The sequence below is a fragment of the Dendronephthya gigantea genome, unplaced genomic scaffold, assembly GCF_004324835.1.
Source record: "Dendronephthya gigantea isolate DGI-Jeju-01 unplaced genomic scaffold, DenGig_1.0 000020F, whole genome shotgun sequence".
Classification (NCBI taxonomy): Eukaryota; Metazoa; Cnidaria; class Anthozoa; order Malacalcyonacea; family Nephtheidae; genus Dendronephthya; species Dendronephthya gigantea.
In genome coordinates this window covers 540,107-564,670 of record NW_021163030.1, presented here as the reverse complement: position 1 = coordinate 564,670, position 24,564 = coordinate 540,107, and the positions used below count along the sequence as shown (strand labels likewise).

Genomic DNA, 24,564 nt, shown 5'->3' with positions numbered 1-24,564 from the left:
CTAGCAGTTTGACTTGATGTATAGACTAAATTATACTGTTTTTTGTAGATTATTCACATTGTAATAATTATGTATAATAATATGGATAATTTGCTTGTCCACATGCATCATCGATACATTACATAGCCATGAGTAAATTCAACTATCCTTTCATAGTTTGGTTCAATACAATATTAAGTAGATTAAATTAATCCAAAAATGATCAGAGGAGTGCCCGCGGGTATATGATTTATCAAAGAAAATTTGTCTGTTTAGAAAAGGTGTGACTAGTTAGTTATATTTTGTTAATAGTTAATTCATGTCAGTAAAATGTCATTAAAAAATCTTTAGAAAACGTCAATAATTCAAATTCTAATTAATCAATGGAACTGTGCAAGAGGCAAGGGCGGTAATCCTGCCCCACGTTGCATGTGCATGTATGAAGAGCGTCAATTCCTCTCTGATACCTGGCTAAGTCGATCTCCATGTGCTATTTAAATATGATTGGTCCAGTTGTCAATATAATAGCAATGAATCTGGCAAAACATGCACCTTTATGACCTATACAATAAAATTGATTTCATCTTTACTATACATCATTAATTGTATACGATTGCGGTTTACTCTTGCCTTTAAACCACCCTATATAAATTTTAATCCAAATATAATCCTACATACTAATCCTACACTTAGCCCGTAATTCTAACCTCGATCCGTCGATGCCTTAACTATATCTAATTCTGAACACTAGCTGTAGAGTAAAAAATATGGGAATTTGTTTCAGTTTTTGTTTTTTATATGCCATAATTTTTGTCACTTATTCATTTTATGCCTTCCAGTCATCACCCGGGACTCATTTCTTCATTGCTGTGAAATGTTCATCACTTAGCCATGGAATATCCGCCGTCAGACTCAGTTCATTCATTATTTCCAACATTCTTCTAAAATGATATGTTTCGTTCACCAAACTTCACACTTTTTCTTTGGATTCATTGGCGATCCAGCTTTGCAGTTAAATGCCTTTGAAAATGGGCTAGAATTTGATAACGTTCCAATAACCCTGCATGAAAAAGAAATGCAATCATGCCATGCACTACGGCCACTACCATGTACGTATAAGCTTTAAAAACAGATGCATTTTGAAATCTAAAGATAAAACAGTGTATCATTTTAATAAGTCGTTGGAGTTTCCATTAAGCCACAAAGAATATTTCTGTAAATAAAACCTTTGAACTGTGTACCTGAAACGTGGTGGAGCATGTACTTCGCTCAAGGCTGATATATATTCAGTTTTTGGATTCGAAACACCACAGTATTCCTTAAGTAATATATCAAAGAAGTGTATTTAGTATTGACCGTTCTATTTACTTTTTTTGGGGGGGGGGATTCTAGTTGAAATTTCCATTGCCATTGGATTTGAATTCTTGTAGGAAATCAATCTATCTTGCACTTTTGATGTAATGGTGAAATGATGACTGCACTGGTGTTTTCTTGTGTATAATATAAACAGTAATGTATATTCAATGCCAACGTTATTTTACCTGGGCGTAACCTATGAAGAATAGCTGTTCATTATTGAAAGGAACGCCAGGAAGAGATCTCTCAACACCATTTTCCTTCAACCAATTTTTATACGCCTTAAAAAAATCATTTTGCTGAGGATATGGCGACAATCAACGTGTTAATATATACTTTGTACGAGGCAAAAATGATATTTTTCAAATATATTTTTTCGCCAAAATTTTATACAAATTTTAGTGGTGAAATATTTAACTATATATATTGTGGCCTTCTGCGACATGCAGGGATCTTTGCCACACAAACAACGTCTTCAACAAACGGTTAACGACCAGGAAAAAATTGACCCATATCCAAGACGCCCCTCTACAATGTGTTCAACGTCTTTCGTGCAAGAAGTTTTTATATGAGAATGTGGTGGCACATGCAAGTGTATTGTTTTCAAAGCTTGCTTTATTTCATTAAATAAACTATAAGGCAAAAAAAGAAAACAGACGAGAGGCTCTCGTTTTTACACAAAGCTACACAATGCAGAGAAATTGAGAATTGGAAAGAGTGTGAGAGAAATGCGAGCGGATATGAATGAAACAACGTCTTTTGTACGGTCAGTCGGTCACGGCTTGTTCATGAACATATTTCTTTTGCCAATTATTGTGACAACGAGCAACTCTCAAATATGTCAGCTGCATGATACTTTGCACTTATACACTGATGTCGGTATCTTTGTTTCTGTCAATAGTATTATTTCATCAGATTTATAATTGGAACACTTGAAAAATAGAAAAATATATCCTATCAGTGGCTCAAGGGCATGCACGCATTTTGTACGCAAGTAGCATATTTTTCCGACAAAGAAATTCAAATATGTTCAGATTGATCCTTAATTATATTTCACATAAAACACTTATGCGATGTTTCTTTACGTTATTGCCTTCAGCACTAAATCTCTCTTCAATATGCATACATCAGTTCTCTTTAGTCTTTACACCAAAGTAACGACAGGGACATGAGAGTAAAGGGACGGAAGCAGAATTCTTTACAAACGAATAAAGAAAAGAACCTTTGAATGCACAGACTGAAACCAGAAAAAGAACTTTTGAATTTGCATAAAACTATGTCCAGAATGTATTTGATTTCTAATGTCTGTCATACTGAACATTCCGTTATAACGAACGGCGTTAATGAGATGATCATCTTTATTGGATTACTTCGTTAATTAACGAAGTTAAGATTCTAATCGCTCTCGAACTCTTTACTCGAAATGATTACTTTTATTATGTCAGAATTTAGACGGTGACTGATGACAATTCCTGTTTGATAACATTAAGATTTCAAAAAACCCGTTGCATGACTAGTTTGTATGACTTATTGTTAGTAAATGTGATTAAAATGTTTTTTCAAAATCCGGAAATTACGGGAACCACTAAATATTTTAAATAATATCATTTAGAAGAGTAAAACTCATTAAAATCTTATAAATCTATCAAAATTCAAAACTTAATTGCCAGACAGAAACTTTAATGGGTATTTCATTCTTACGTACTGTGACGGAGAATGCTTTACGTTTGTTTCTCAAAAATCAGAAACAAAGAACAGGAATTTTATCACTGCAAATATTATAAGAGTTTGTAAATCACCGTGTATTCCTTCAGGCAGTTTGATAGGAACATTTTTATGCAACCGACTTTGATGTTAATTTGTATTGATTAGCAAATTATCCAGTGGATTATCACATAGTTGAAGGTATTAAATCTCATGCAGGGTATATTTTAGAAATTAGAATATAGACTATCCATCACTGAGTTTGTTGTGTATATCAAATATCCTAATCTAGTTTTCGTGCATGGCGTTCTAAGCAGATGAATCATTCATCCTAAGTGACGTCAGATCTATCATTTCCACAAAAGCTTTTTTGGAAATTCACGAAATGTTTTTGGCTAGGATCAACTAGTAAGCTCTAAATAAGCGGCTGGAGGGAGGGAAATAATTCGACGTAACGTAATTAACGTAATTAATAATTTTTGTGGCATAACAACAACTTAGAAGGTTTTAAGCTTAGTTTACGTGCTAACTCGGAGTGAATACATTGCGCTACAGAATTACATTAATGCGACGTTCATCTGATCTCAATACAACATGCTACATGTGTAATGATTAAATATTGGTCATTTGGCTGGTCGTAAAACAAACTCTTATTCATAATTTACAAACTTACATAGTATGACAGTTTTGTTCCTCCGTTATCTGCAATATTTTCACCCAAAGTGATTTTCCCATTGAGCTTAAATGTAAAACAAATATTTAAAAACGTAGACGGAAATACATTACAACTCGTAACTATGTCATAGTTTTACTCATGTTTTAAACCAGTTCCTAAATATTCTTATCCCAATTATCAACCGCTATTCCCATGACCCCTGCGACTCTTGCTCGAAGACACTCTGCATTCTGTCCCCTAGCAACCATAATGCATGCAACACATCACGTTAACACGTCGTTTAAAAAACCCTCACCGGATATTTACTTTGAATCTTGTATTTTGAATATTGTTTCTCAATGCATTTTGCTCTTTTATCAAATTCTTTAAGTGCCGATGCTTGCCACCATTCACTAATAATATTTCCATTCTTGTCGAAACGACGACCTTGAGTCCAAGTTATAAACTTTAGTAAACCACTGCTTTGTTTGAGTAAAACATATACTGACTTATGAAAGGAATTCTTGTAAAGCACTAAGTTGAATATTCTTAATGAATTATTCACCATATTGGCGTAATAGAAATAACGTTGCTAACTATTCAGGTTGTCTGAAGACATGGTAATGATGGTACAGAATACAGTCACCCCCAAATATTTTCCCAGGGTCTATACGAATTCACTGGCTAAGCCACTTACCAGTATTGTCAAAACCATGAGTTAGTTCGTGACCAATTATTGATCCTATTGCTCCGTAAGTTAGGGATCTATATCATTTGTAAAAAAATGTAAGTAGGGCCTTCCAGGCTTCTAACACCTTCCTTAGTACGCGATCATTAATATATATGCAGGAACTCCTGATGTCACGGCATTCATGGGAATATAAAACGCGCTAGGTATTAGGCTGGGGCCTTCCAAGAGAGTTTTGAGGCCTGGGGAAAAAATAGATAGCGTTTAATTTTCTTTATTCGTATGGCGCTCTATCTTCGCCCCCTCTTTTGCTCATTCGAGAGGCCCTGGATATCACGTGAAATATAATAGTCAAAAAAAATAAGACATGAAGTCATGAACATACCTGGGAACGTTTCCAGTGTAGTAAAATGGTGGTCTTAAAATTCCTGCAGGGATAACTACAGAAATATTTCGTGAAAAATAAGATTTATAGAAGAGAAAAAGATAGATATAGCATTAGAAAAATGATCCAAATTTTTACCTATCTCGTTTTCATAAAATTGATACATTGCATTGATAGTTTGTGGAAACATCGGCCATCTGTAATCAAGAAAGTAAAACTTCTCAAGCAGATAAAAAACTTCTCCGGAAACACAAGAAAGCATCTACGTACTTTTCTGCATCGACGGTTTTTCGTAGTTTTGCAAACAAGCGTTTTCTCACCCACTTGTCAACATTCACATTATTCCAAAAAAATCTTTTTGGATCAACTTCAAGCTATAAATCATAATTTTAGACGCTAGTTCGAGTAAAGATATAAAGTACAAAATTCTACCCGAAGATATCAACAACCCTCTTGTGATGCAACTTACTGATTTAAATCTCTTTCTAAGAGACCGTGGATTCTTTATATATGGAGCATATCCTACTTTACTAAAAACAGCATTTGCCTGCAGAAAAGGAAATGTTTAGACATTAAGACAGTTGTGGTACTTAAAAGGATTAATTATACATTACTTGTGCTTGTACATATATAAAAATCAGTATTTGTCGCCGTCTATGTTTAAAGCTTTTCTTAAAGGGCGGGAACCGAAAGAACTTTTCAAAGCTATAGAAAAGAAAAATTTGCGAGGAGTATGTCTATCTATGACATTATAAATTATTGAAGAAAATTTGTAAAGATTCCATTCAATTTGATTTGAAATTCTGTTAAGACAATTCTGTAATAAACGTGAAGTGCCCTCACTCGCAATAAATCAAACAAAATATAAAAGATAATTCATACCTTGTCCAAAATACCTTCAGTAGTTTTATTGTCAATCCAGTCATGATTTGTCACTCTACGTTTAAATACGTCCAAAATTTTACCAATCATTACCATAGTCTGAAAGAAATGTCAAGTCAAATTTAAGTTCTGGATTCTCCAGATAGGTAAACAATATCAGAAGAAATATTACTTACTGTATTGACTCTTGAATCATCAAAATATTTTTTAATGTACAAACTTCCAATTGGCACTCCCATGTTGTCATTAGTGATACTGGTACATGTCCTCCAGCGATCTTCGACGTCTTTCACTCCAGTTATTTTATTATTAAAGTCAGAGCGAGCTTTACGGAATGGTCGTGATAAAAGACCAACTTTCTCTCTCACCATTTGCCAAGTTATGTAGTTTGATAACAACCTTGATAATAAGAAGTCCTGTTAGTATAACGGACACACGTAATAGGGAAAGATCTCCAGGCAACCTCGCAAGCCAGGGTTTTCAATTTATGCACTCCAAACAGGTATTGAAGACACCGCGCTTGCTGGACTGCTTTTAAGTAATTTGGGACAATAAATATATTATATATTATTGAAGTCGTGAAAACTTTTTTCTGGCCCTGGGAAACTGAAAATACATTTAGTAAACCAGTGTTGTTTTCTACATTGCATGATCTAGTGGAAAACCAACTGCTTTGCACGGACCTATTCATATATAGCTAGACAGTTGTAAAGGTATGTGTTTAAATGTGAAAGGAAATTGAGTACATACGGATCAATGCTATGCAAGTAAGCAGTCTTGACTAAAGAATTTGTTGCAGTTAAATCTCGTTCCTTTAGTTTTCCCGGCATTTTGTAATAAAGATCGCCATAGGCTCTTCGAAATCGTTCCGAAAGAAGATTTACTTTTGTACGGATCATTTGCCATACCAAATAGTTTGAAAGTATTCTGAAATAGAGAGAAAAGATTCCCGTTGAAAGGGAACTGTTTCTTCTATATAATGATGCAAAAATAATTTGCTTATTTAATTAGAATCATCAGATCGCGATCGAATAAATTTTTAAATCAGAATTATAAAACATGGTGTAAAGGAAAGGAACTTGATCAATCCAAAAGTATCACTATTTTATCAATATTTCAGAGGAAAACCCTTTAAACTTTATGAGAAAGCAAAAACATTATTAGTGTTTTGTTTCTATGCATGGCTCACGTGCAAAAATATGCATAGGCAAGATAATAGCATTACATCCAGGCCACAACTAATTCTTGCTGTAATGTTGGCTTACTTTTTGCGAGTGTGTTTGATAATCTTTGCAATGTTCCGGAGATATTTAGGCGAGGTGGCCAAAACAACATCTGTCTTGCTAACGTGGGCATCAGGAAAGATATACTTTAAATGCTGTAGCCATGGGAACTAAAATGCAATAATAGGTGTCACAAAGGTATGGTTAGTGCATGGTTTAAATGGTTAAACCTTACTAGTTTTATCTGGAGCTATAATATCACCTGTGGTACTCGATGGATAAGCTCTTTTATCTTCATCCTACGATAAAGCCCTTCAGCTTTATCCTCCGCAGACGCAGTGATCTGAAACAAGATCATATAAGATAAGTTACGCTTTAAAACCTAGAGAAATTGCATTGAGGTAAGTGGGAAATGTCATAGAACAGGATTACAGTGTGTAGTGTGTATGTGGTGAAATGAAAGGACGGAGTGAGATGCTCAAAATTGCCAAAAGTTTAAACAAGGAATCATAGATAGAAGTCATCCAATTACAGTAAAATGAAGTATGATGATGTATGATGCATGCATTAGACACAGAACAGAAGGACTGCAAACCCACTGCAGTCTCGGCAGCAACGTATACAGCAGAGCAAACTAGCAGAGCTCCTCACTGATTGCAAGTGGTGAAGAAAGCTAAAACCTAAGGCTATCATGAACGGAGCACATGCTGACATGTAGCGTGATTTATACAACACACTTATGATGAAGTGTTTACAGTTTTGTTGTTTGCATGTTGTAAAACGTTTTTCTCTCGAATTACTAGTATCGTTTTTATATATTTGTGTAGTTTTTAGTGATTTACCTAAAACATGCGTTTAGATACTTACATATGCAAGGTTCGTTTCAAATTTCATCACTTGTTTCATTTGAAGTTTAGCAACCTCAGGTTTTGCTCCAAGAAGAACGGCAACTTTTGCCATGTAGTCTTCATATATCTTCACCATCTTCAATATTATATATAAACATAGTGAAAATGAAATGAGTAGAAAATAAATTAATAAAAAAACATTCAATGAATATCTTGGATTATTCATCAAGCTTAGTTCGAAATTTCCTACCTCGGGGTGCTTAAAATATATTTCTCTTTGCAAGCTTAGTCCAGACTGTTCAATCTAAATACAAATATATAAGTATATAATACAGTATAGGTGATCGCTTAATAGCTTCGGAAAAACAATGGTGGTGAAAATTATCAAAACTGCAAAATTTTACCTTTATTAAATGTCTAGTTGAATTCAAATGATCATTGGTTACTTCAACAGAAAAGAAAGGCGAAGCGGGATAGTAAAGTTTTTGAATGTGTTTCAGAACTTTATAAATATTCCACCGCCTTGCCTGCCATTTCTTCTTTCCTGCAACAGCCCAAGAACCAATGCTTTCGATGAAATTAAGCATCGGTAATGCCCCTAATCTTTCAATCTCTTCCACATCCATGCATGATTTATAAAAATGCTTTGCTTTCCTGACAGATGCTTGTTCTATAGTTCGTGAACCAATCTTGATATTGTCCTCAAGCAATCCTCTTAACTCTCTCTCAATGTGATGAGAAAGTTTTGAAAACGTGTTGAAGTCATTATAACTCTTAGGAAGTGGATTATGTTTTTTCCAGTTCCCACAAGCGAAGTTGTAAAAATCTTCACATGGATTAATGTCCATGTTTAGAGAACCACGGATGTGTTTCGCAACGTCAAGACATTCTGGTGACCGACAAACCGAAGATTTCGTTTCCCGGTGATGCTCCAGTGGTTTACGAGATATTTCTCGACGTTTCACCGAAGTATTATTATCCGAGTCCGTTGTTTCCTCGTATCTTTCTGTATGCAAATCATAATAATTTCTACCAGCAATATATAAGAGTACAGCCATTGCGGCAAAGGTCATGAGGACAGGCCCAATACAAGCCGCTCTTGGGGCCGACATATTTCTTCTTCACCGATCAAACTTCTCAGGCACACTTCATCAGATTAGGAAAAAAAGAAAACGCCTCGGGTTTCAAGTTTATAATGAAGACTCAGAAGACAAGAAACTTGATTCGTGACTTGATTTGAAATTTGTGTTTAACAACTAGTTACTTCGTGTTCATTAGAGCGTGAAAACTAAAATATAAACACCTGTTAAAAGTCTCACTTGTGAAATGAGTTTTGACCTGGTTTTAATATACGTCGCATCTCAGTCGAAGCAGTATTAAAATTCCTTGCTTATTCTCTAAAAAATTTAACCCCCCGGGCCTAGCAATTCGGTCATTTGAGGTAAGAATAAGTAAATATAACGGGACATCTTAGGAAATATGAGATTAATTGTGTAACCAAGTAAAACTATTAAAAACCTTGCAAATTATCGCAGCATCCAATGAACGAATTAGCATAAAATGCGTTTCAGAAATGATGCAAACTGCAAAAATGAACAAAATTGAAGCTAGAATTCCTAGATTGGAATTACAGAGAAAACGGGACAATATGTTAAGTACAATATTTAAATATTATCGCAAACCGTTTTATACAAAAGCGGTTTTTGTCTTAAAATAATCATAGGAATATAATTTATTTTCATCCATACTTTTCACACTTCGGCTAAATCATAGTATATTTAATGAAATCTTTAATGTTTTGTTCTTACGATTCTGTTTTCCTCTATTTCTATGTTCACACTCTGTTGAAACTAGCATTGATCTCAGAATGGCACACAGAAACTGTTCATTTGACAGTTTAAAATGCAATTGACATTCATGCAGCTCATGTACATCGTAAATACTATATACTAAGATTCTTTGTATCTTGACAATATTCTACCAAGATTTATTGTTATTTTTGTTCTAAGAACGACTGTCCACCATCTTTACTTGCCATTTTCACGTGAAATTCTTTCATAGTACTTTCTAGAGCTTGCTTGTTTCCAGAGAAGTACGCCGTGGTGGCATTATGAAATAAGAGTAGTTGTCTTTGCATTACCTTAACCTGAAATATAAAGATGAACTGATGAATAAAAATGACGTGGTATGAAACTGAAGTGTGTGGTATTTGTTGTATCATATGAAAGGTGCAAGGGGTGGTAGAGCTAGGGGGTGGGGTGCAAGATACAATTGGCAATATCACTATAGTAAGGGAAGTGGGGTGTAAGACACAAGTGGCAAGATCACTATAGTAAGGGAAGTGGGGTGTAAGACACAAGTGGCAAGATCACTATAGTAAGGGAAGTGGGGTGCAAGTTGCACATGACATTTTTAAAAAAAATAAAATAAACCCTAAGCATAGGTTAGTAAGTGTTTACTAAAATGTCTACCTTATTTTCTTCTAAGAACTTTAACTTTATAGTGAGGTCATTTCTAACTCGATCATATCTTTCTTTTTGCTTCTCAAATTCCTTTTTTGCTTCTTCAGCTTTAAATGATGCAGCAGAGGATGTTGGGGTTGTCTGGGTGTAATATTGATGATCAGCTCGGTAGGCATCAAACTCCACTCGAACCGTGTCATATGCCTTTACTGTTGCCATTGTATCTTCAATTGTTTTAGAGCATAATGTCTGCAGATTAGCTGTGAAGAAATTTAATGCTCCAAGTAAAACATCACCATTCCGTGCCAGGGTTTTCTGAGTCTCAGCATTATAGTTGAACTCGTCATGAAGATCTGGGGTCTTCAATCCAAGATCACTAAAAGCATCACCAAGACTCCGTTGAGTTAATAGCATAGCTGAAAACTGCTGAGTCAGTTGTTTTGCAAGACGTAAAATGTTCTGGTACTTTTTCTGTGTCTCTTTGAGGACTGCTACTTGACTTTCCAATTCTTCATCCACTGTTCTTGATCCTTTACCAAATTTTTCAGACAGCAATTGTCTAGTGCATTTATATGTTGATATGCTCCACTTCTTGAAGTTATCCATTTTCGCTGTAGTGTTGGACTGAACAACAGTTCCTTTACCCTCACCTATCAAGTTACTACTGCTGGAGCTATTTCGTGCATCTGGATAACTGTTGTACTGGGGACCTGGGAAATTTTTCATTAAAATTAGGTTATTTTCAGCTCAACATAAAAATTATGACAAAAATTTTATTGATTTTGATTGAAATTTACAATTTCAAAGTACCAAGAGAAAACTATTAGGAGCATCCTGCATTAAAAACCCTGTCCTATACAATTACCCATCAAAAATGGACAAAAGATATTCCCAAATGTATCAGGTTACAGCAATTCGGTAAAAACAACATGCCATTCAAGAAATCTCTCAGTGCAAAAACTGCAAATGAATTAAATATATGTACAAGTGTACACCTTGATTTGAATTAATACATATTTTAATCATGTGATGGTCACATTCTATAACAGTCCTCATCTACTATACAAAACTATGAACATTAGCCAGTAGCAGCAAAGTCAAAGGGTGCATATTAAACCAAGGACATTAGTGCTTTTTTATGACTTTATAATTCAATATAGCTCGTTTCGAATGTGAAATTCCGATTCAAAGACCTTATAAACAAAGACCGAATTCTTTCAAATCCAAACTTTGATGTTACTCTAAACAGTTTTATAGCTTACACAGCAAATATTACATTACCTAAATTAAACACGATAGTCAAAACTAGATATTAAAGTGACTATCCCGCTTCACATAAAAAATTTAAAATAAATTCAGGCAATTATTTATACCTCTATTTGTATCATGAACTGACGAACTTTCCTGCAAATCTGTTGCAACTCTCAACATATCTTCCATTCTGGTAATTGTAGGACTATCTGATAAATCTATAGTAGCAGTACCATCTGAATAATCGCCATTTAAAGCCGTTTCTCGTACTAAACTATCATCATCAACTGTGCTTACACGTTGAACAGAAGCCATTCTACACGACCACGACTCACAATTAGTGACGTGCTCACATCCGGGACATATACAATGACGTAATAATTTTGAATCATATAAAATGATTTTTAAATCATAATTAAATGGTCTTTGGTATTTAATAGTTTTTAATTTAGCTTAGTGCATAGTTTATATAATAGCATTGAATCGTTGAGTTATATGCTATTCATTATATTCTATATAAATTACGCGACATAATGCGACATACTTATTACTTACTGCGCGCGCGGTCAAAAAAGATGAAACTAGACTGATAGTTTTTGATTCATTAAAACCTGATTGTTAGAATCCTATGGCTAACTGCGCACACGTCATCCAACGGTAAGAAAATAAGAATGCATATATATATAAGGAAACCATGGTAATTAAGAGTAAAAAAAACAATTCACGATATTTGAAAAAGAGGGTATATATAGACCTAAGACAACAACTCATTCCTCAGTGTCAGATGTCTAGCCTCCGTCATGTGATTCTGGGGCAATGGTTTTGCCAGTGTTACTATCCATGAAGAACGTTTGTGAGAGTCAGCTTATATTCAAACGCAGGAATTGCATTGTATTATACCGCGATTAAATTGTAATAACCAAATCTTTTAAACTGTTCTGACCCTCTTTCCCACTTCAAAGTTCAAAACCAACATATAACACACAATTAATGTAGAACACACACTTTTTTAATTAAAACTAACGAAGGAAATGCACAATAAAATAATCGACAAGTGATGCAGTTTTTGCTATAGTCTAGTGCTAATTTATTTCAGCGACAACAAATGAAATTTCTGTACTGACCTCTGTATGGCTGAAATTTCTTTAGTATTGGCACCACGTCAGTATTTGCCACAGTCTTATTCCCCATAAAATATTTTAAGCTTTTTCAGAATTGACAACAAGTACTAACCAAATTTGCAATAAATTTGAATATCAGTATCTTTGTGGTATAAAGTTACTTTGTTTAGCCGTCACCTGTCTATCTTCAAAGCAGACAACACAAAAGATATCTTCCCGATACCTGCAATAGTTCTGGTTGCGGCAGATATAAAATGAGGTCTACTATAGCACTATAGTAACTATACGTCAGGTACAATAAAAGATAACGGTATGCTCATATTTTCAAAAGTCAATGCAAGTTACAGGACAACTATCTTTCGCTAGAGAGCGCAAATTATATTTCTATTTTTCAGCTAGGAAATTCAGCAGAAAGATGGATAGTGAAAACACCTTTTTAAAACACACTTTAACAGCTCATACGTGGAAAAACTTTTCAGTTGTCATACCTACATGACAATGAAGCTCGCATTTTTGCTGTTCTCTTTGCCAATCCCTAACTTGATGGAAAATACGGAAATGTTTCTTATCTCTCAGCTCACTGAAAAACATACATGTCTTGACAGAAATGAATGTGAGCTTGTAGACCGAATATACATTTTATGTATTCTAATAATATAGATGACGAGGTACATTTCTTATTATCCTGTTTAATTTGCAACAAAAACCCTTCACTGACAACCAGTTCTTAGTACTTCTCTTATGATGAACAATGTCGGCGAGATATAAAAATATATTACGACAAAATATTTCTCCAACTTTATAATATGATTCAGTATACATACACCACTATTTACAATTTCTTATGACTATTATTTATATAATTGAAATCCTGCAGGCTCCAAAGGCCTCGTTTATGAGTGCATGATATATCGATACTCATCTTTCCACGCAAGAAATGAGAAGCATTTGGATAACAGAGCATCATGAAAACAAAACCATTGGATTCGTTTATGTCGATGTTTTTTATCGAGGGTCGGTTTTAGATGGAAGCCATATTGGCAAACGTTACACTTATCATAATAGATTAACTCAGTCAATGAATTCCGTTTGAAAAAAGTAGAGAAACGCATTCTATATATTGAATTCTTTCACCTGCATAAACTTTGAAAAAGAAGCTACACTGATTATAAATTCTTATATTATTTAGCGCACTTTTTGGGTGCGTCAACCAGTACAATAAACAACGAGGGTTCTCGGATCCAAGTTAGCCTCTACAGCAAGCAATTTTAGTGCATATTTCAACCCTGGGTATATTACTATTAGGCTCTTGCAATATGGCGAATCTTACACACCATCATGAGTGGAAAAGCTGTATATTCAACTGAATGCTAGATATCCAGGGAGTCTATGACCTTTCTAAAATGACAGACAAAACTGTGAGCATCTCAGCTTGTTGGTATGCCTTTGAGTATTTTAATTTTCCATCTAAAATGGCGGACGACTGCATTTACGAACTATATATAAGGTTAGTTGCAGCACCTCATAGGATTACTGGAATGTCAAAGATCATGTCTAATTTATTTACAAATAGAGAGCCCTTCAGTGCATGTTATATATAATTATTTTTCCGTGCTATCTTTATACTGTCTAAATATGTTAACTACACTAGCATTTCCCACCCATTCTCATTCGAATGTGTCAGCGTAATCTTCTCCTAACATTTCTTTAAGTCTTCTAAGAATCAGCCCAAACGCTGGTCGTTGTTCGGCTTCCTAGAGTCAAAACAACTTTTTGTCAACCTGCATATCTAAAATGGAACTTATATGCTTCTACGAGCAGTGCACTCAATTTATTGCAAAGCCCATTGGTTTGGATACAGAAATTACATTTCTTATGCTATTCATATTAAACATAAGTAAAAAAATATTTACCTGGCACCAACATGATTGCATTACCCTATAAATATCTTTTGGACATTTCTCTGGTTGTCTTAACCGCTCGCCTGACATGATCTAAAAATTTGATCAAAACAGTGGATCTTAATTTTTATATTGATATATGGATTCTAGAGGATAATCAGGCAATGTGGAATATATCATTCGCACCATAACATTATATTAACTAAACCAACACTGAACTACACCAAGTATTGTTCCTCAGTTCTCACAACGGTTGACAAGGCGGTAGAGGTCAACTCTAAAGAGCTGAGTCGTGTACAAAGAAGATAATAATACTATTCAATATAAACGTTGACTTGAAATATTCCAACTTACAAAATTAACCACTTGAGAGTTACCCATGGCAGCATAAGGCGAGCTACCGGCGCTGAACACTTCCCACATCAAAACACCTAAACATTAATGGAGTGGCTGGTGAATATAACCACGTAAACTTCTTACTTTTTCATTCGTGGAAACAGAATACGCGAAGTATTGATTCTCACAAGTGGAAGTGTACTGAAAGTGTATCTTACCGTATGCCCAGATATCAGACTTGCTACTAAATTTACTGTACATAATAACTTCTGGAGCTGCCCATTTTATTGGAAACTTTGTTCCTTCTGAAGCCGTGTATTCATCGTCAATAACAAACCTTCAACGAAATAAGATGTAAAAGACGTGGTGATAAGATAGAAGTGATCGTAAATAAACTCTCGATCATAGGAAACGCACCTGGAAAGGCCAAAATCACAAACTTTAACCAAACGATTTGCGCCAACGAGACAATTTCTTGCAGCCTATAAACAAACAAATACAAGGATTTAGTCATATTAATTACAAGAACCAAACCAGGATAAAACAATCGTAGAGAAGATGGTTATATACTACACGCATAACACACTGACCCAACAAACAAGGATCAAACTTACCAGGTCTCTGTGAATAAAATTTTTACTTTCCAAGTACGCCATTGCAGACGCGACGTGAATAACCATCTCGGCTGTCACAGTAATTTTACGAAGCACCATTTCCCGATTCTTTCGCAAATAATTTAGAAGACAACCTTAAAATAATTTGTTCTGAATCGTTAATTGCTTCACGAAATTTTTAGCATGAATGAGGTTTAACTTCTCTAATACGTCTCACTGAGAAAAGTGGTTAATTTCTGACAACCCTTAAAAACACATTGATTATATCGCTCATTCTTATAATTATTACGCCTAATCTATATCGAAACTATTTGCTTTTTAATGCTGGATATCACTTAAGCTGAACGGGTCGACTTCAACCAGTAATTTCCTGGTTCGATTTCCTGGTTCCTCAACCAGTAATTTCCTGGTTCAATTTCCTGGTTCCTCGACAAACAGTAAGTCTTATATTCTCTTACCATTTGGAACAAACTCGGTCACAATATAGATTGGTGTCTGACTACAAATTCCATAAAGCTGGACGAGATTTGGATGATGGAAAAGTCTAGATTATAGGAATAAAATTATGTTAAACAAGCACAATAAAAGTCTCTTATGTACTAAAAGGTTAAAACGTCTTTATTTATTAAAGAAGATAGAGAAAACCTGGAAACTAGGATGTCCCAGAGGTATGCTAGCTAAGACTCTGAACTGCCCTCCCCCCCTGCCCCGACAATATTTCAAATACTGCTTGTTCGTTGAACTGTCAAATTAAGAATTATAATTACTTCATAACTTTAGCTTCCTCAATAAAATCTTGCTCGGACATTGTACTTGGTTTCATCATCTTCACTGCCACTTCAATTGAGTCTTTCCATAAACCACGCAACACACGCTAACGGAGAACAAAACACTTAATAAATAAAATATTTATATCTGCATGCTTCATCTGCATGCTTCATCCTACACGAAGTTTAATTGGCTCGTTAGATTTGCGGAGCCAATCAAACTTCGCGTAGCATCAGGCTTTCTGCGTTTGACGTCATTATGAGAAAGGTCTATGTCTGCTGTGGAGTTCCCTCATCTGCTTACCCCAAACTGTCCGGTTCCAATTTCACTGCCAAGGTGAATTTCTGAACGATTAATTTCCCATTTGTCTGCAAAACGTTATCAAATATCATAAACAGTCATCATTTGCTGTTTTAAAGGCATTTCCTAATTTAGAATTTCGCATTACGGTTGCAATCACTCTCTCAAGTCTCAATCACAGTACTTGGCTTGCACTGTGATAATGCTATCCTGAGTTACCCACCAGACAAGCTAAAATATTAACTTGACCACGAGCTTTGGTTTACAATTATTAGTTGAAATAATGAATAATTACCGTGTGCTAATCCCACCGTGGGAGGACTGTTATCTGACGCTGGTGGTTGTCTCAACCTTGTCACAAGTCCTTGAAAAACAATCATAATTCATATTCAGCTACTGCATTTACTGAATAAAGTAATAAACAGCAACAATTTATTTGCCTTGCAATGAAACACGCCCTTTATTCTTTACCCTTCCAACCAGGTGTGTGTTACACACTGTGTCAAGGTCGTGAGTGGAAAATCTCACAGGTAATCCAATGCAACAACTTAGAGCAGGAAAATTTTTAAAGAGACGCTATGGACAAAAATTTTATCTTCTAGGGTGTCGAAACTAGAAAAAAGTTTAGATAAAAACACCTGCGTCTTACCCAAATTTTCCCGAAAATATTAATTCATTACTGAGTAACATTTGTAATGAACTGAAGATAGAGAAGGAAGAGACAGAAGAAAGATTGCCTGGTGATCATCCAGTAATTTCTTAAGAACTATTGTAACAATTGACCTGTGAATACCTCCACTGTTTAATTTATGGTATTCGATGAGCTCTGGGATTGTTGGAAAACTGTGTCTTGCTGATATTTTATAGAAGTTGTTTTCGTCTTGTTTGATATGATAATGTTTCACACTGTCACCATGTCTTCTCAATGTAAATAACAAGAAATAAGAGAAAGATAAGAGAAGATGGAGGAATGACGAAGAAAACTTTGTACTCTACTTAATACTCACAAAACGGACAGAGTGTACAGGCCTTCTTTACTTGAGTTTCGGACAATAAAACAACCCTCTTTTCCCTTTCAAAATACAAAAGTAGTGAGTTTACCCCAACCGACTAACATACAGTTATTTACAATTAAAGGGTTTAAAGGGTCTTAATTTCGAGTGGAATAAAAAGGGAAAATGAGTCAACTATAGGTCCTCCAAACAGGAATCGAACCAACGCTTTTGCGATGCCGGTGCACTGGTCTTGCCAGTGAGCGATAATTATCGCATCGCAAAAGCGTAGGTTCGATTCCTACCGGAGGACCGATAGTTGATTCATTTTCCCATCAACTGTTCCTGGCTTGAATTTGAAGTGTGTATAATTCCACTCGAAATTAAGACCCTTTAAACCCTAGAATTTACGTGCATTGAGTGAAGTGCCAAAAATCTCAGTTAATTACAATGGTCTGAAAATTATATGAAAAACAACGAAGAGAATAGATTTACCTCTTTAATTAACATGTCTTCAGCAACATGCCTCATGATATCACCAAAATACCAACTAAACAAAGCAGAATGTTCATACTGTGGTATATATATAGTACACAGTCTGTATCTGACAAAAATCAATAAACAAAAAACATTAAAATGGAAACCTACACTTCAGTTCCTAATCCTTCTTTTGGACGAACATAATTAACTGGGATATAACCTTTTCTCCTACAGCAGAACAAAGTAGACCATTTTTTATTTACATAATAATTTTGCCTGGTTTGACAATGGAGTAAAAGGAAATCACTCTTACCCGTATCTGTCTTTTGCAAGACACCAATGTTCCCCTTCACATTTCAAAATTGTAAATTCATCTCCCTTGAATATGATTTAAGTGAATATATGTTTAATTTTTATAATCTTGTTTCCTCACAAGGATTCTATTTTGAATTCTGTGGTAGAGATGAACAACAGATTGGTTCTTTAGTAGCATTTGTCTATCAAATGAATACAATCTACTCTACTAAAATCACATACAGCTTACCTTTTCAAAACTGAGGTCATCACTTTCCTGCCCTTTGAAACTGTATAAAGCTACAACATTTGGACCCTAAAAATACATAAAACGATGTAAATAAGCCTGTTGCAAATACCTTTAATAAATAGAGAAAAAAACATTTAATAAAAACCTCCTTTCCCACAGGACGTCCTGGTAATGGTGGTAGTGGTTTATCTGCAAAATTATTTCCTAAATGAATAGAAACAGTAAAAACATGATTTCAGCCAGATAAGTCCAGGAATGCTGTTATGAATACAACTTATGCAGTTATGAATTTTGCAAAGGCAACAGAGGATTTCCATAAAAGGAAAATTATTGCATATTGGGAATTTTCACCAATCATAGTTGCAAGTTGTTGTTGGCTGTTTAATTGATTTCTTAATGATGATTCAAATTCATAATGAATAGTTGACAATGTGAATTCATACTGATTGCACCATATACAACAATTTAATTTTTTCACACTTCTTTATAAAGACTGAAAGGCCAATGGCATTGCATTGTTGCCCCCCTTCACCCAAACATAAAAAACATACTATTTCAAATGGCTACATTGAATGGCTTCCGGTACAGGTTAAGTACCGTATGATCCAAATTTCCTTACCTTTTTTCTCCAATGAAATAAATGTTTCTCTGCAACCAGGAACTGGTTTGTCAGGTTTATTACAACATGTCCATAGATTGTTCACATATGCTCCAGAATGGAAATATGACAGCAGAAACTTGTTCTTTCGACATTCTGTATTTAACATGATAATATCAAATTCTTTACTCTGTACTCATGAAAGTGGTTAATACCAGTACTTCAAATATGTTCTATTCATGTGGTATAACAACTGTGTAAAAGACAAAAACATCTCATCAACATTGATAGTTGTTGAGAAGTGCTTTTGTCTATTTTAGGCAGTTATTGTAGCACATTTGATGCACAGTTATCTGAAGACACTGTCACGCTGTTCCTTGGTTGTATATTGGAGCATCTTATTACAGTTTAGTGTTCACTGCAAGGCAAAGAGTGTGGGCATTCGCTCCATAGTTTTTAGTCTGGAGAGCTGAACCAGAGTCATAGGCCTGAAGTTAAGAGACTTATATATAATAAAATTTTATTACCATCTTGAATTGCAGCAATCCATTCAGATTTCTGTTGTTCATTATTTGCAATAATGTATAGAATATATTCATGATAAACCACCTACATAAACATATTCAAAAATGGAATGTAAATATGTAACATGTTGTCAATATGCAAGCCATATCACATCTTCATACAAAAAGGGATGGAATGGAAACTTAAAAACAAACATTGTAGCACACAACTTGCTTTGGTAATTATTTGCACAAAATTGGATTTATGCACATAATCATGACCATAGAAAGCTGTGCATATTTGTTCCTGGTTTATGAAAGATTACTTACGATAAGTGTTGATAAGCATTCAAATATTTATAGCCATGTTGTACTATAAAAGATAGTACCTAAAATTGTAAATACCTGAAAGCAATGAGCTTTATCAAATGCGTTATCATCAACAGCTTCAACTGCTTTCACTTTGATAAGTTCAACTGTACCCTTCATTTTGCCACGTTTCTATAAAATATTTCAAGTATATATGTAGTACCAATTCGAGTTGTGTTGAGCAACAAGAAAAACATAATAGAAAAAAGGGATAGAGGGACCAATACTGGTACTCATTTTAAAAAAGTACTCAACAACCAATGAACCAGTTAATGGCAAATTCATGTGGTATGTATCCATAGGGATTGATGTTAATTGTAGAAAACTGTAGGAAACTCTGTTAATTACTAATTCCTTTGAATATCACCTGTTCTAAGCTAATGTACACATTCCAATCTTTGAATAACGATAATGTTACTAATTTAGAAAAACTGTGAGGTCAAGCATTAGAGTAGGTCTGTTCTGCATGCCAACACACTGCAGTACAGAAATTAGACCTAATGATTCTTAACTATACATCTAAACTATACATGCATCCCTAAATTCCCAATATTATGAAGACTGGAGTGAAGAGGAAATTAACAAACAGTTTAATTATAAACGAAGCCTGTTGCATCAAAATACAATTAAGATTACCTCTTTAGTGCCTTCATAGTACTGTAGTTGCTTAGGTGTTAATACAAACACGCGTTCTTTGTAATTAACAGCGGTCAAAATCTTCTTTTTCCCTTGCGAACGTTTCAACATCAAATCGATTTTAATTTCTCTGTCATCCCCGCTCTCAAAATATGGCATATTGATGGTAGATTAGGACATCGTTCTGTTACCACATCACTGATTTTCATATATCTTGGTCATATATCCAAAACATAGTTTTTATAAAACATGCAGTAAGAAATATTTCCAGAATTATTCTTCTAAGGAATATCCATTGAAATATGAAATATTGTCTCAGACTCTAATGGAGTTTACGGAAGTGTGAATTTCGCCGACGCGTCCGGGAAGCGAAGCGGGCATGCAGGTTAAAACGTTTTGAGAACAACCATCCACCATGTAAAACATCAGCATTTAATTTGAAAATTTGTATAATTATTTCAAATCCTTTTTTTAAGGACAGAAATTTTAAAAAGGTGTTCTGAGTTTCTATTATCCTTAATTTCACTAATCAAGTTTCAGAAAACGATATTTTTAGGACCCCCATGGCTCGCACCTTTTGCCACCCTCACATCTAGGCCAAGTGACTCGACTTAATCTTTTGTGTGATAATCGCCCCCTTTATTTCAGAGATTGTTTCACAGCATGGTACCAACATACCGAAAATTTCTTTTTCGTTATTACTGTAGTTAGGAATTTTTTAGGAGTTTCACTTTGAAGTTTGAACTGACCAATGAACGTAGCGAGAATGAGGATATGATATGACTCCCCAATCAATTTGCAATGTCAAAAGTTGGTCAAATGCTTTGTTATTGGTCAAAGTTCGAGTGGATTCGTCAAGTTATTCGTCATGTAATGCTTATAATATAATTCAATTTCTGATTTCTAAATAAATTTTAACAGTGATTGAAAGTGAAATAACAACATCTTGAACGTTAGTATGACTGTACATAATCTCAAAACCCGTACGACTTACAGTTCTTGCTTTCCCTTCACAGGTTCTTGAAAATTAGATGAAAAATATCGTTTTTTAAAAGTAAACACTAAATCTGTAGTAAATGTTTTTACATCTTGTAAAACGTCAGAGACTTTTTTGCTTGCCGTCTCTAAATAAGGGCTCAACGTCTTCTTTGTTTGTTTAAAACTGGAGTTGATTTGATCAAATGCTGGCTTGGCGTACTCTAAGGCTTTATCTTCATAGAATGAAACATCTATTGTTCTTCCAGTGTATTTAGTATATCCAGTTGCAGCAAGACCAAGAATGCTCATTACAAGTAAAACTAAGAGAATGTTCAATGCCAAACCTAAACCAGGTAATCTACAGTTATAAAAAATGAAATTAAACTACGTTAAATATATCCTTTATCTCCAGATAATACAGTTGTTCAGGACAGTCAGTGAACAGTATAGTTTTAAATAGTAGCTCAATCAGTAACTGCCAAACTTTTCAAATTGACTAAATACTTTCAAACATTAACTGGTGAAAGATCGTCTGCAAGCAGAGGAAATTAAAGCTTGGAAACTAGATTGATAAAATGTGTATAATTTTTGTAATTGTGTTTGGCAAAAATTACAGGGATAAAACTAGACAATAATTGTTGTGTGGAATCATAGAGGAGATATCGGGATATATACCAAGCAGAATAAACATACCTCCTTTCACCTGCTTCTGCGTATCCATAAAAATACTTATATCTTGCGTATAGGTAGATCAAACCTATTATTGATGGTATAGCTGGGGCAAAAGGAAGAAAAATGTAAGTGAATAATTCTAATGCAAATGATAACACTTCACAACATCATTCAGTACAGAGCCAGAGGGAACTTAAATATGATACCATGATGTAGGAATATGGAGCTTATCCAGAGCAAAGTAATAAAAATTGGATAAAATTCCAGTGTGTTTTGCCTAAAAACAAATGAAAAAACACTCATTGCGTTTATTTTATGGAATACGTTGTTTGTCGTGTTGGATTCGTGGGTTCCTGCCAAAATGAAGAAACTGCATCATGTATGGCAGCAACCTCCTCAAGATGAGAATATTATTTGAATACATCCTAAGATATAAACACCGCAGTGCCTGGAATCCAAATAAAAGAATGACAGCTATAAAAACGAACTTACTGAGCTCGAAAAATTCTGGTAAAATTTGGGTCACCATCAGTCTTTGGTACGGGGATCTACAATTTTAATTTTTAAGTTATTAATTTTTGTATAATAAATATGCAAAGAAAAATTTTGACGGCTGTGTTGTTTATGTAAATACCCTGCATACATTGCGCTTTGTTGGGACTGACTCGATAATTCAACGTCAACGGAAAAGCGGAGGCAACTGATAGACGTCATCAGAGCCTGAGGCAATCAACGTCAACGGAAAACCCGAGAAGGCAGCTACGCTATTGTTTGCACAAATTAAAATAGTTGTTTATAGTTTTATCAAAATAGATTTGAATACTGGCACGCATTTCGTCCAAAAGACGTGTACATGCATACGTATTTAATTAAAATACCCACATACAGTAGGTACTTATAGTAATGACGATTGGATATACTCGCTTGCTCGTTGGAATACAATAACCGGTATCTATAATATATATGCCGATCTTTTTGCTAATAAAGCAATGTACATTGGTTTTAAAATTTCCTAATCACCAAAAGAATTTTCTTAAAAAGCTCACAATCTACGTGTAAAGGCACAGTGTATGTGGTATACCATATTAGCTGTGCCTTGACACGTAACGCCATTAGTTGTACGAATCTTTGAACAATGAACAAGGCGTACGGTAGTCAGGAACTACGTAAAAAATGACTACACAAGATTTCTCGTCTGACTAACGGGTGTAGTTCAACGTTGTTTGTTCCGCAACTGATTATTCTTAACTGATTATTCCATTAACCTGACGATTTTGCATGACCCCCTGATGCATGAGGGTGGTCCATGCGTTGGCCAATGATCAGAAAGACCTGACCGATGGTACCATGCATAACGCATGATTATCACGCATGATGCTACATCTAAATTGAACCAATTCCTATAAATTCAATTGGTATTTCTAAATTTTAATACAAGATTAATAAAGATGAAAGACCTCCAACCTAGCTGCCACAACATTTTATCTTACACACTTGTGATTGACAAATCATGCTGGGAAGTCTTGTTTCAGGCGTAGATATAAGAAGCATTATAAAAAATTAAAAATATACCCTGTACTTTCCTCTTGCTTCGCCGACTCTCCTGGTAAAACGAGCTGTTTAAAATCATTAATGATTGACTGTCAATGTCATCCATACATAAACAGTAAATGCAAAAGAATGGCATGCGTGTTGTCACACTGTCTGTTGATTCAACCCTGAATTAGCGCGATCCCGCATACTTCACTAAATCAAGACGTCTAGTAAATTTAGTTTGGCGAGGCCTGACTAGATGTACTACAACTTTAAATCTCTAACCATACAAAGACTCAACTTCATTCCATTAAATATGGTCAGATTTATTGCTATTTATTTATATAAATATGAAACCTAGGCTCAGTAGAAGCAGGGCAATTTATTATTACGTTAACAGCTTGTGTATGTTTATAATGTTTGTAATGTTAATCTCAGTTGAAAGTTACGAAATATTTCAGTGCAACTGAATAACGCGATTTTAAACAAGAAATGGTATTTGTCTTACCAAGCTGAAGAGCGCCAATAAGGCTTACTATGGCAGGATAGAAGATGTTTTCTCGACTCAGTACATCGGTCATGATGAAATAGTTCTTACATCGAGACCTTTCGAGATCGATATCGTGATTATACTTGGCCTCAACATCATTGGAATTTTTCTCGGTAGGCGGTGCATAGTTTAAATGTAAACATAGTCATTTGAGGTTTAATATTACATCTTTGCCAAACTGACCAAGTTGATTCTTAAAAGGTTTTTCATGTTTAAAAATTGTACACGGATCTACA

At 34.7% G+C, this 24,564-nt stretch overlaps 4 protein-coding genes across 6 annotated transcripts; all 4 read right to left on the bottom strand.

The window, feature by feature from the left end:
* Nucleotides 1–328: 328 nt before the first annotated feature.
* Nucleotides 329–8,985, bottom strand: LOC114521353 (endothelin-converting enzyme 1-like). Of its 2 annotated transcripts, XM_028541768.1 has the most exons (18): nt 8,125–8,985; nt 7,971–8,024; nt 7,740–7,856; nt 7,135–7,215; nt 6,915–7,042; nt 6,400–6,576; nt 5,826–6,048; nt 5,650–5,748; nt 5,237–5,314; nt 5,038–5,141; nt 4,906–4,964; nt 4,768–4,822; nt 4,392–4,459; nt 4,011–4,141; nt 3,713–3,778; nt 1,521–1,616; nt 1,221–1,297; nt 329–1,039 (listed from the first exon to the last, which is right to left on the bottom strand). In XM_028541768.1, the coding sequence occupies exons 1-18, from the start codon at nt 8,830–8,832 to the stop codon at nt 940–942; spliced, it is 2,421 nt and encodes an 806-aa protein (XP_028397569.1). In that variant the 5' UTR covers nt 8,833–8,985; the 3' UTR covers nt 329–939. The 2 variants fall into 2 exon arrangements, with proteins under 2 accessions (XP_028397569.1, XP_028397570.1); XM_028541769.1 differs by lacking the exon at nt 6,400–6,576.
* A 498-nt stretch (nt 8,986–9,483) lies between these two features.
* LOC114521404 (arfaptin-1-like) lies at nt 9,484–12,697 on the bottom strand. Of its 2 annotated transcripts, none has more exons than XM_028541848.1 (3): nt 12,558–12,697; nt 10,192–10,892; nt 9,484–9,866 (listed from the first exon to the last, which is right to left on the bottom strand). In XM_028541848.1, the coding sequence occupies exons 1-3, from the start codon at nt 12,622–12,624 to the stop codon at nt 9,714–9,716; spliced, it is 921 nt and encodes a 306-aa protein (XP_028397649.1). In that variant the 5' UTR covers nt 12,625–12,697; the 3' UTR covers nt 9,484–9,713. The 2 variants fall into 2 exon arrangements, with proteins under 2 accessions (XP_028397649.1, XP_028397648.1); XM_028541847.1 differs by lacking the exon at nt 12,558–12,697 and adding an exon at nt 11,556–11,781.
* Nucleotides 12,698–13,348: 651 nt separating this feature from the next.
* On the bottom strand, nt 13,349–20,951 carry LOC114521563 (tyrosine-protein kinase Tec-like). Its single transcript, XM_028542036.1, has 21 exons — nt 20,596–20,951; nt 19,996–20,091; nt 19,615–19,696; nt 19,109–19,243; nt 18,635–18,693; nt 18,490–18,555; nt 18,259–18,323; nt 18,114–18,173; nt 17,961–18,015; nt 17,481–17,545; nt 17,267–17,391; nt 16,769–16,837; nt 16,477–16,541; nt 16,173–16,279; nt 15,864–15,949; nt 15,406–15,539; nt 15,209–15,273; nt 15,010–15,128; nt 14,810–14,886; nt 14,468–14,548; nt 13,349–14,308 (listed from the first exon to the last, which is right to left on the bottom strand). Exons 1-21 carry the CDS (start codon nt 20,752–20,754, stop codon nt 14,222–14,224), a joined length of 1,857 nt encoding a protein of 618 aa, XP_028397837.1. The 5' UTR covers nt 20,755–20,951; the 3' UTR covers nt 13,349–14,221.
* Nucleotides 20,952–21,497: 546 nt separating this feature from the next.
* Nucleotides 21,498–24,522, bottom strand: LOC114521470 (microsomal glutathione S-transferase 2-like). Its single transcript, XM_028541933.1, has 6 exons — nt 24,287–24,522; nt 23,818–23,861; nt 22,738–22,793; nt 22,452–22,522; nt 22,267–22,348; nt 21,498–21,931 (listed from the first exon to the last, which is right to left on the bottom strand). Exons 1-6 carry the CDS (start codon nt 24,357–24,359, stop codon nt 21,586–21,588), a joined length of 672 nt encoding a protein of 223 aa, XP_028397734.1. The 5' UTR covers nt 24,360–24,522; the 3' UTR covers nt 21,498–21,585.
* Nucleotides 24,523–24,564: the final 42 nt, after the last annotated feature.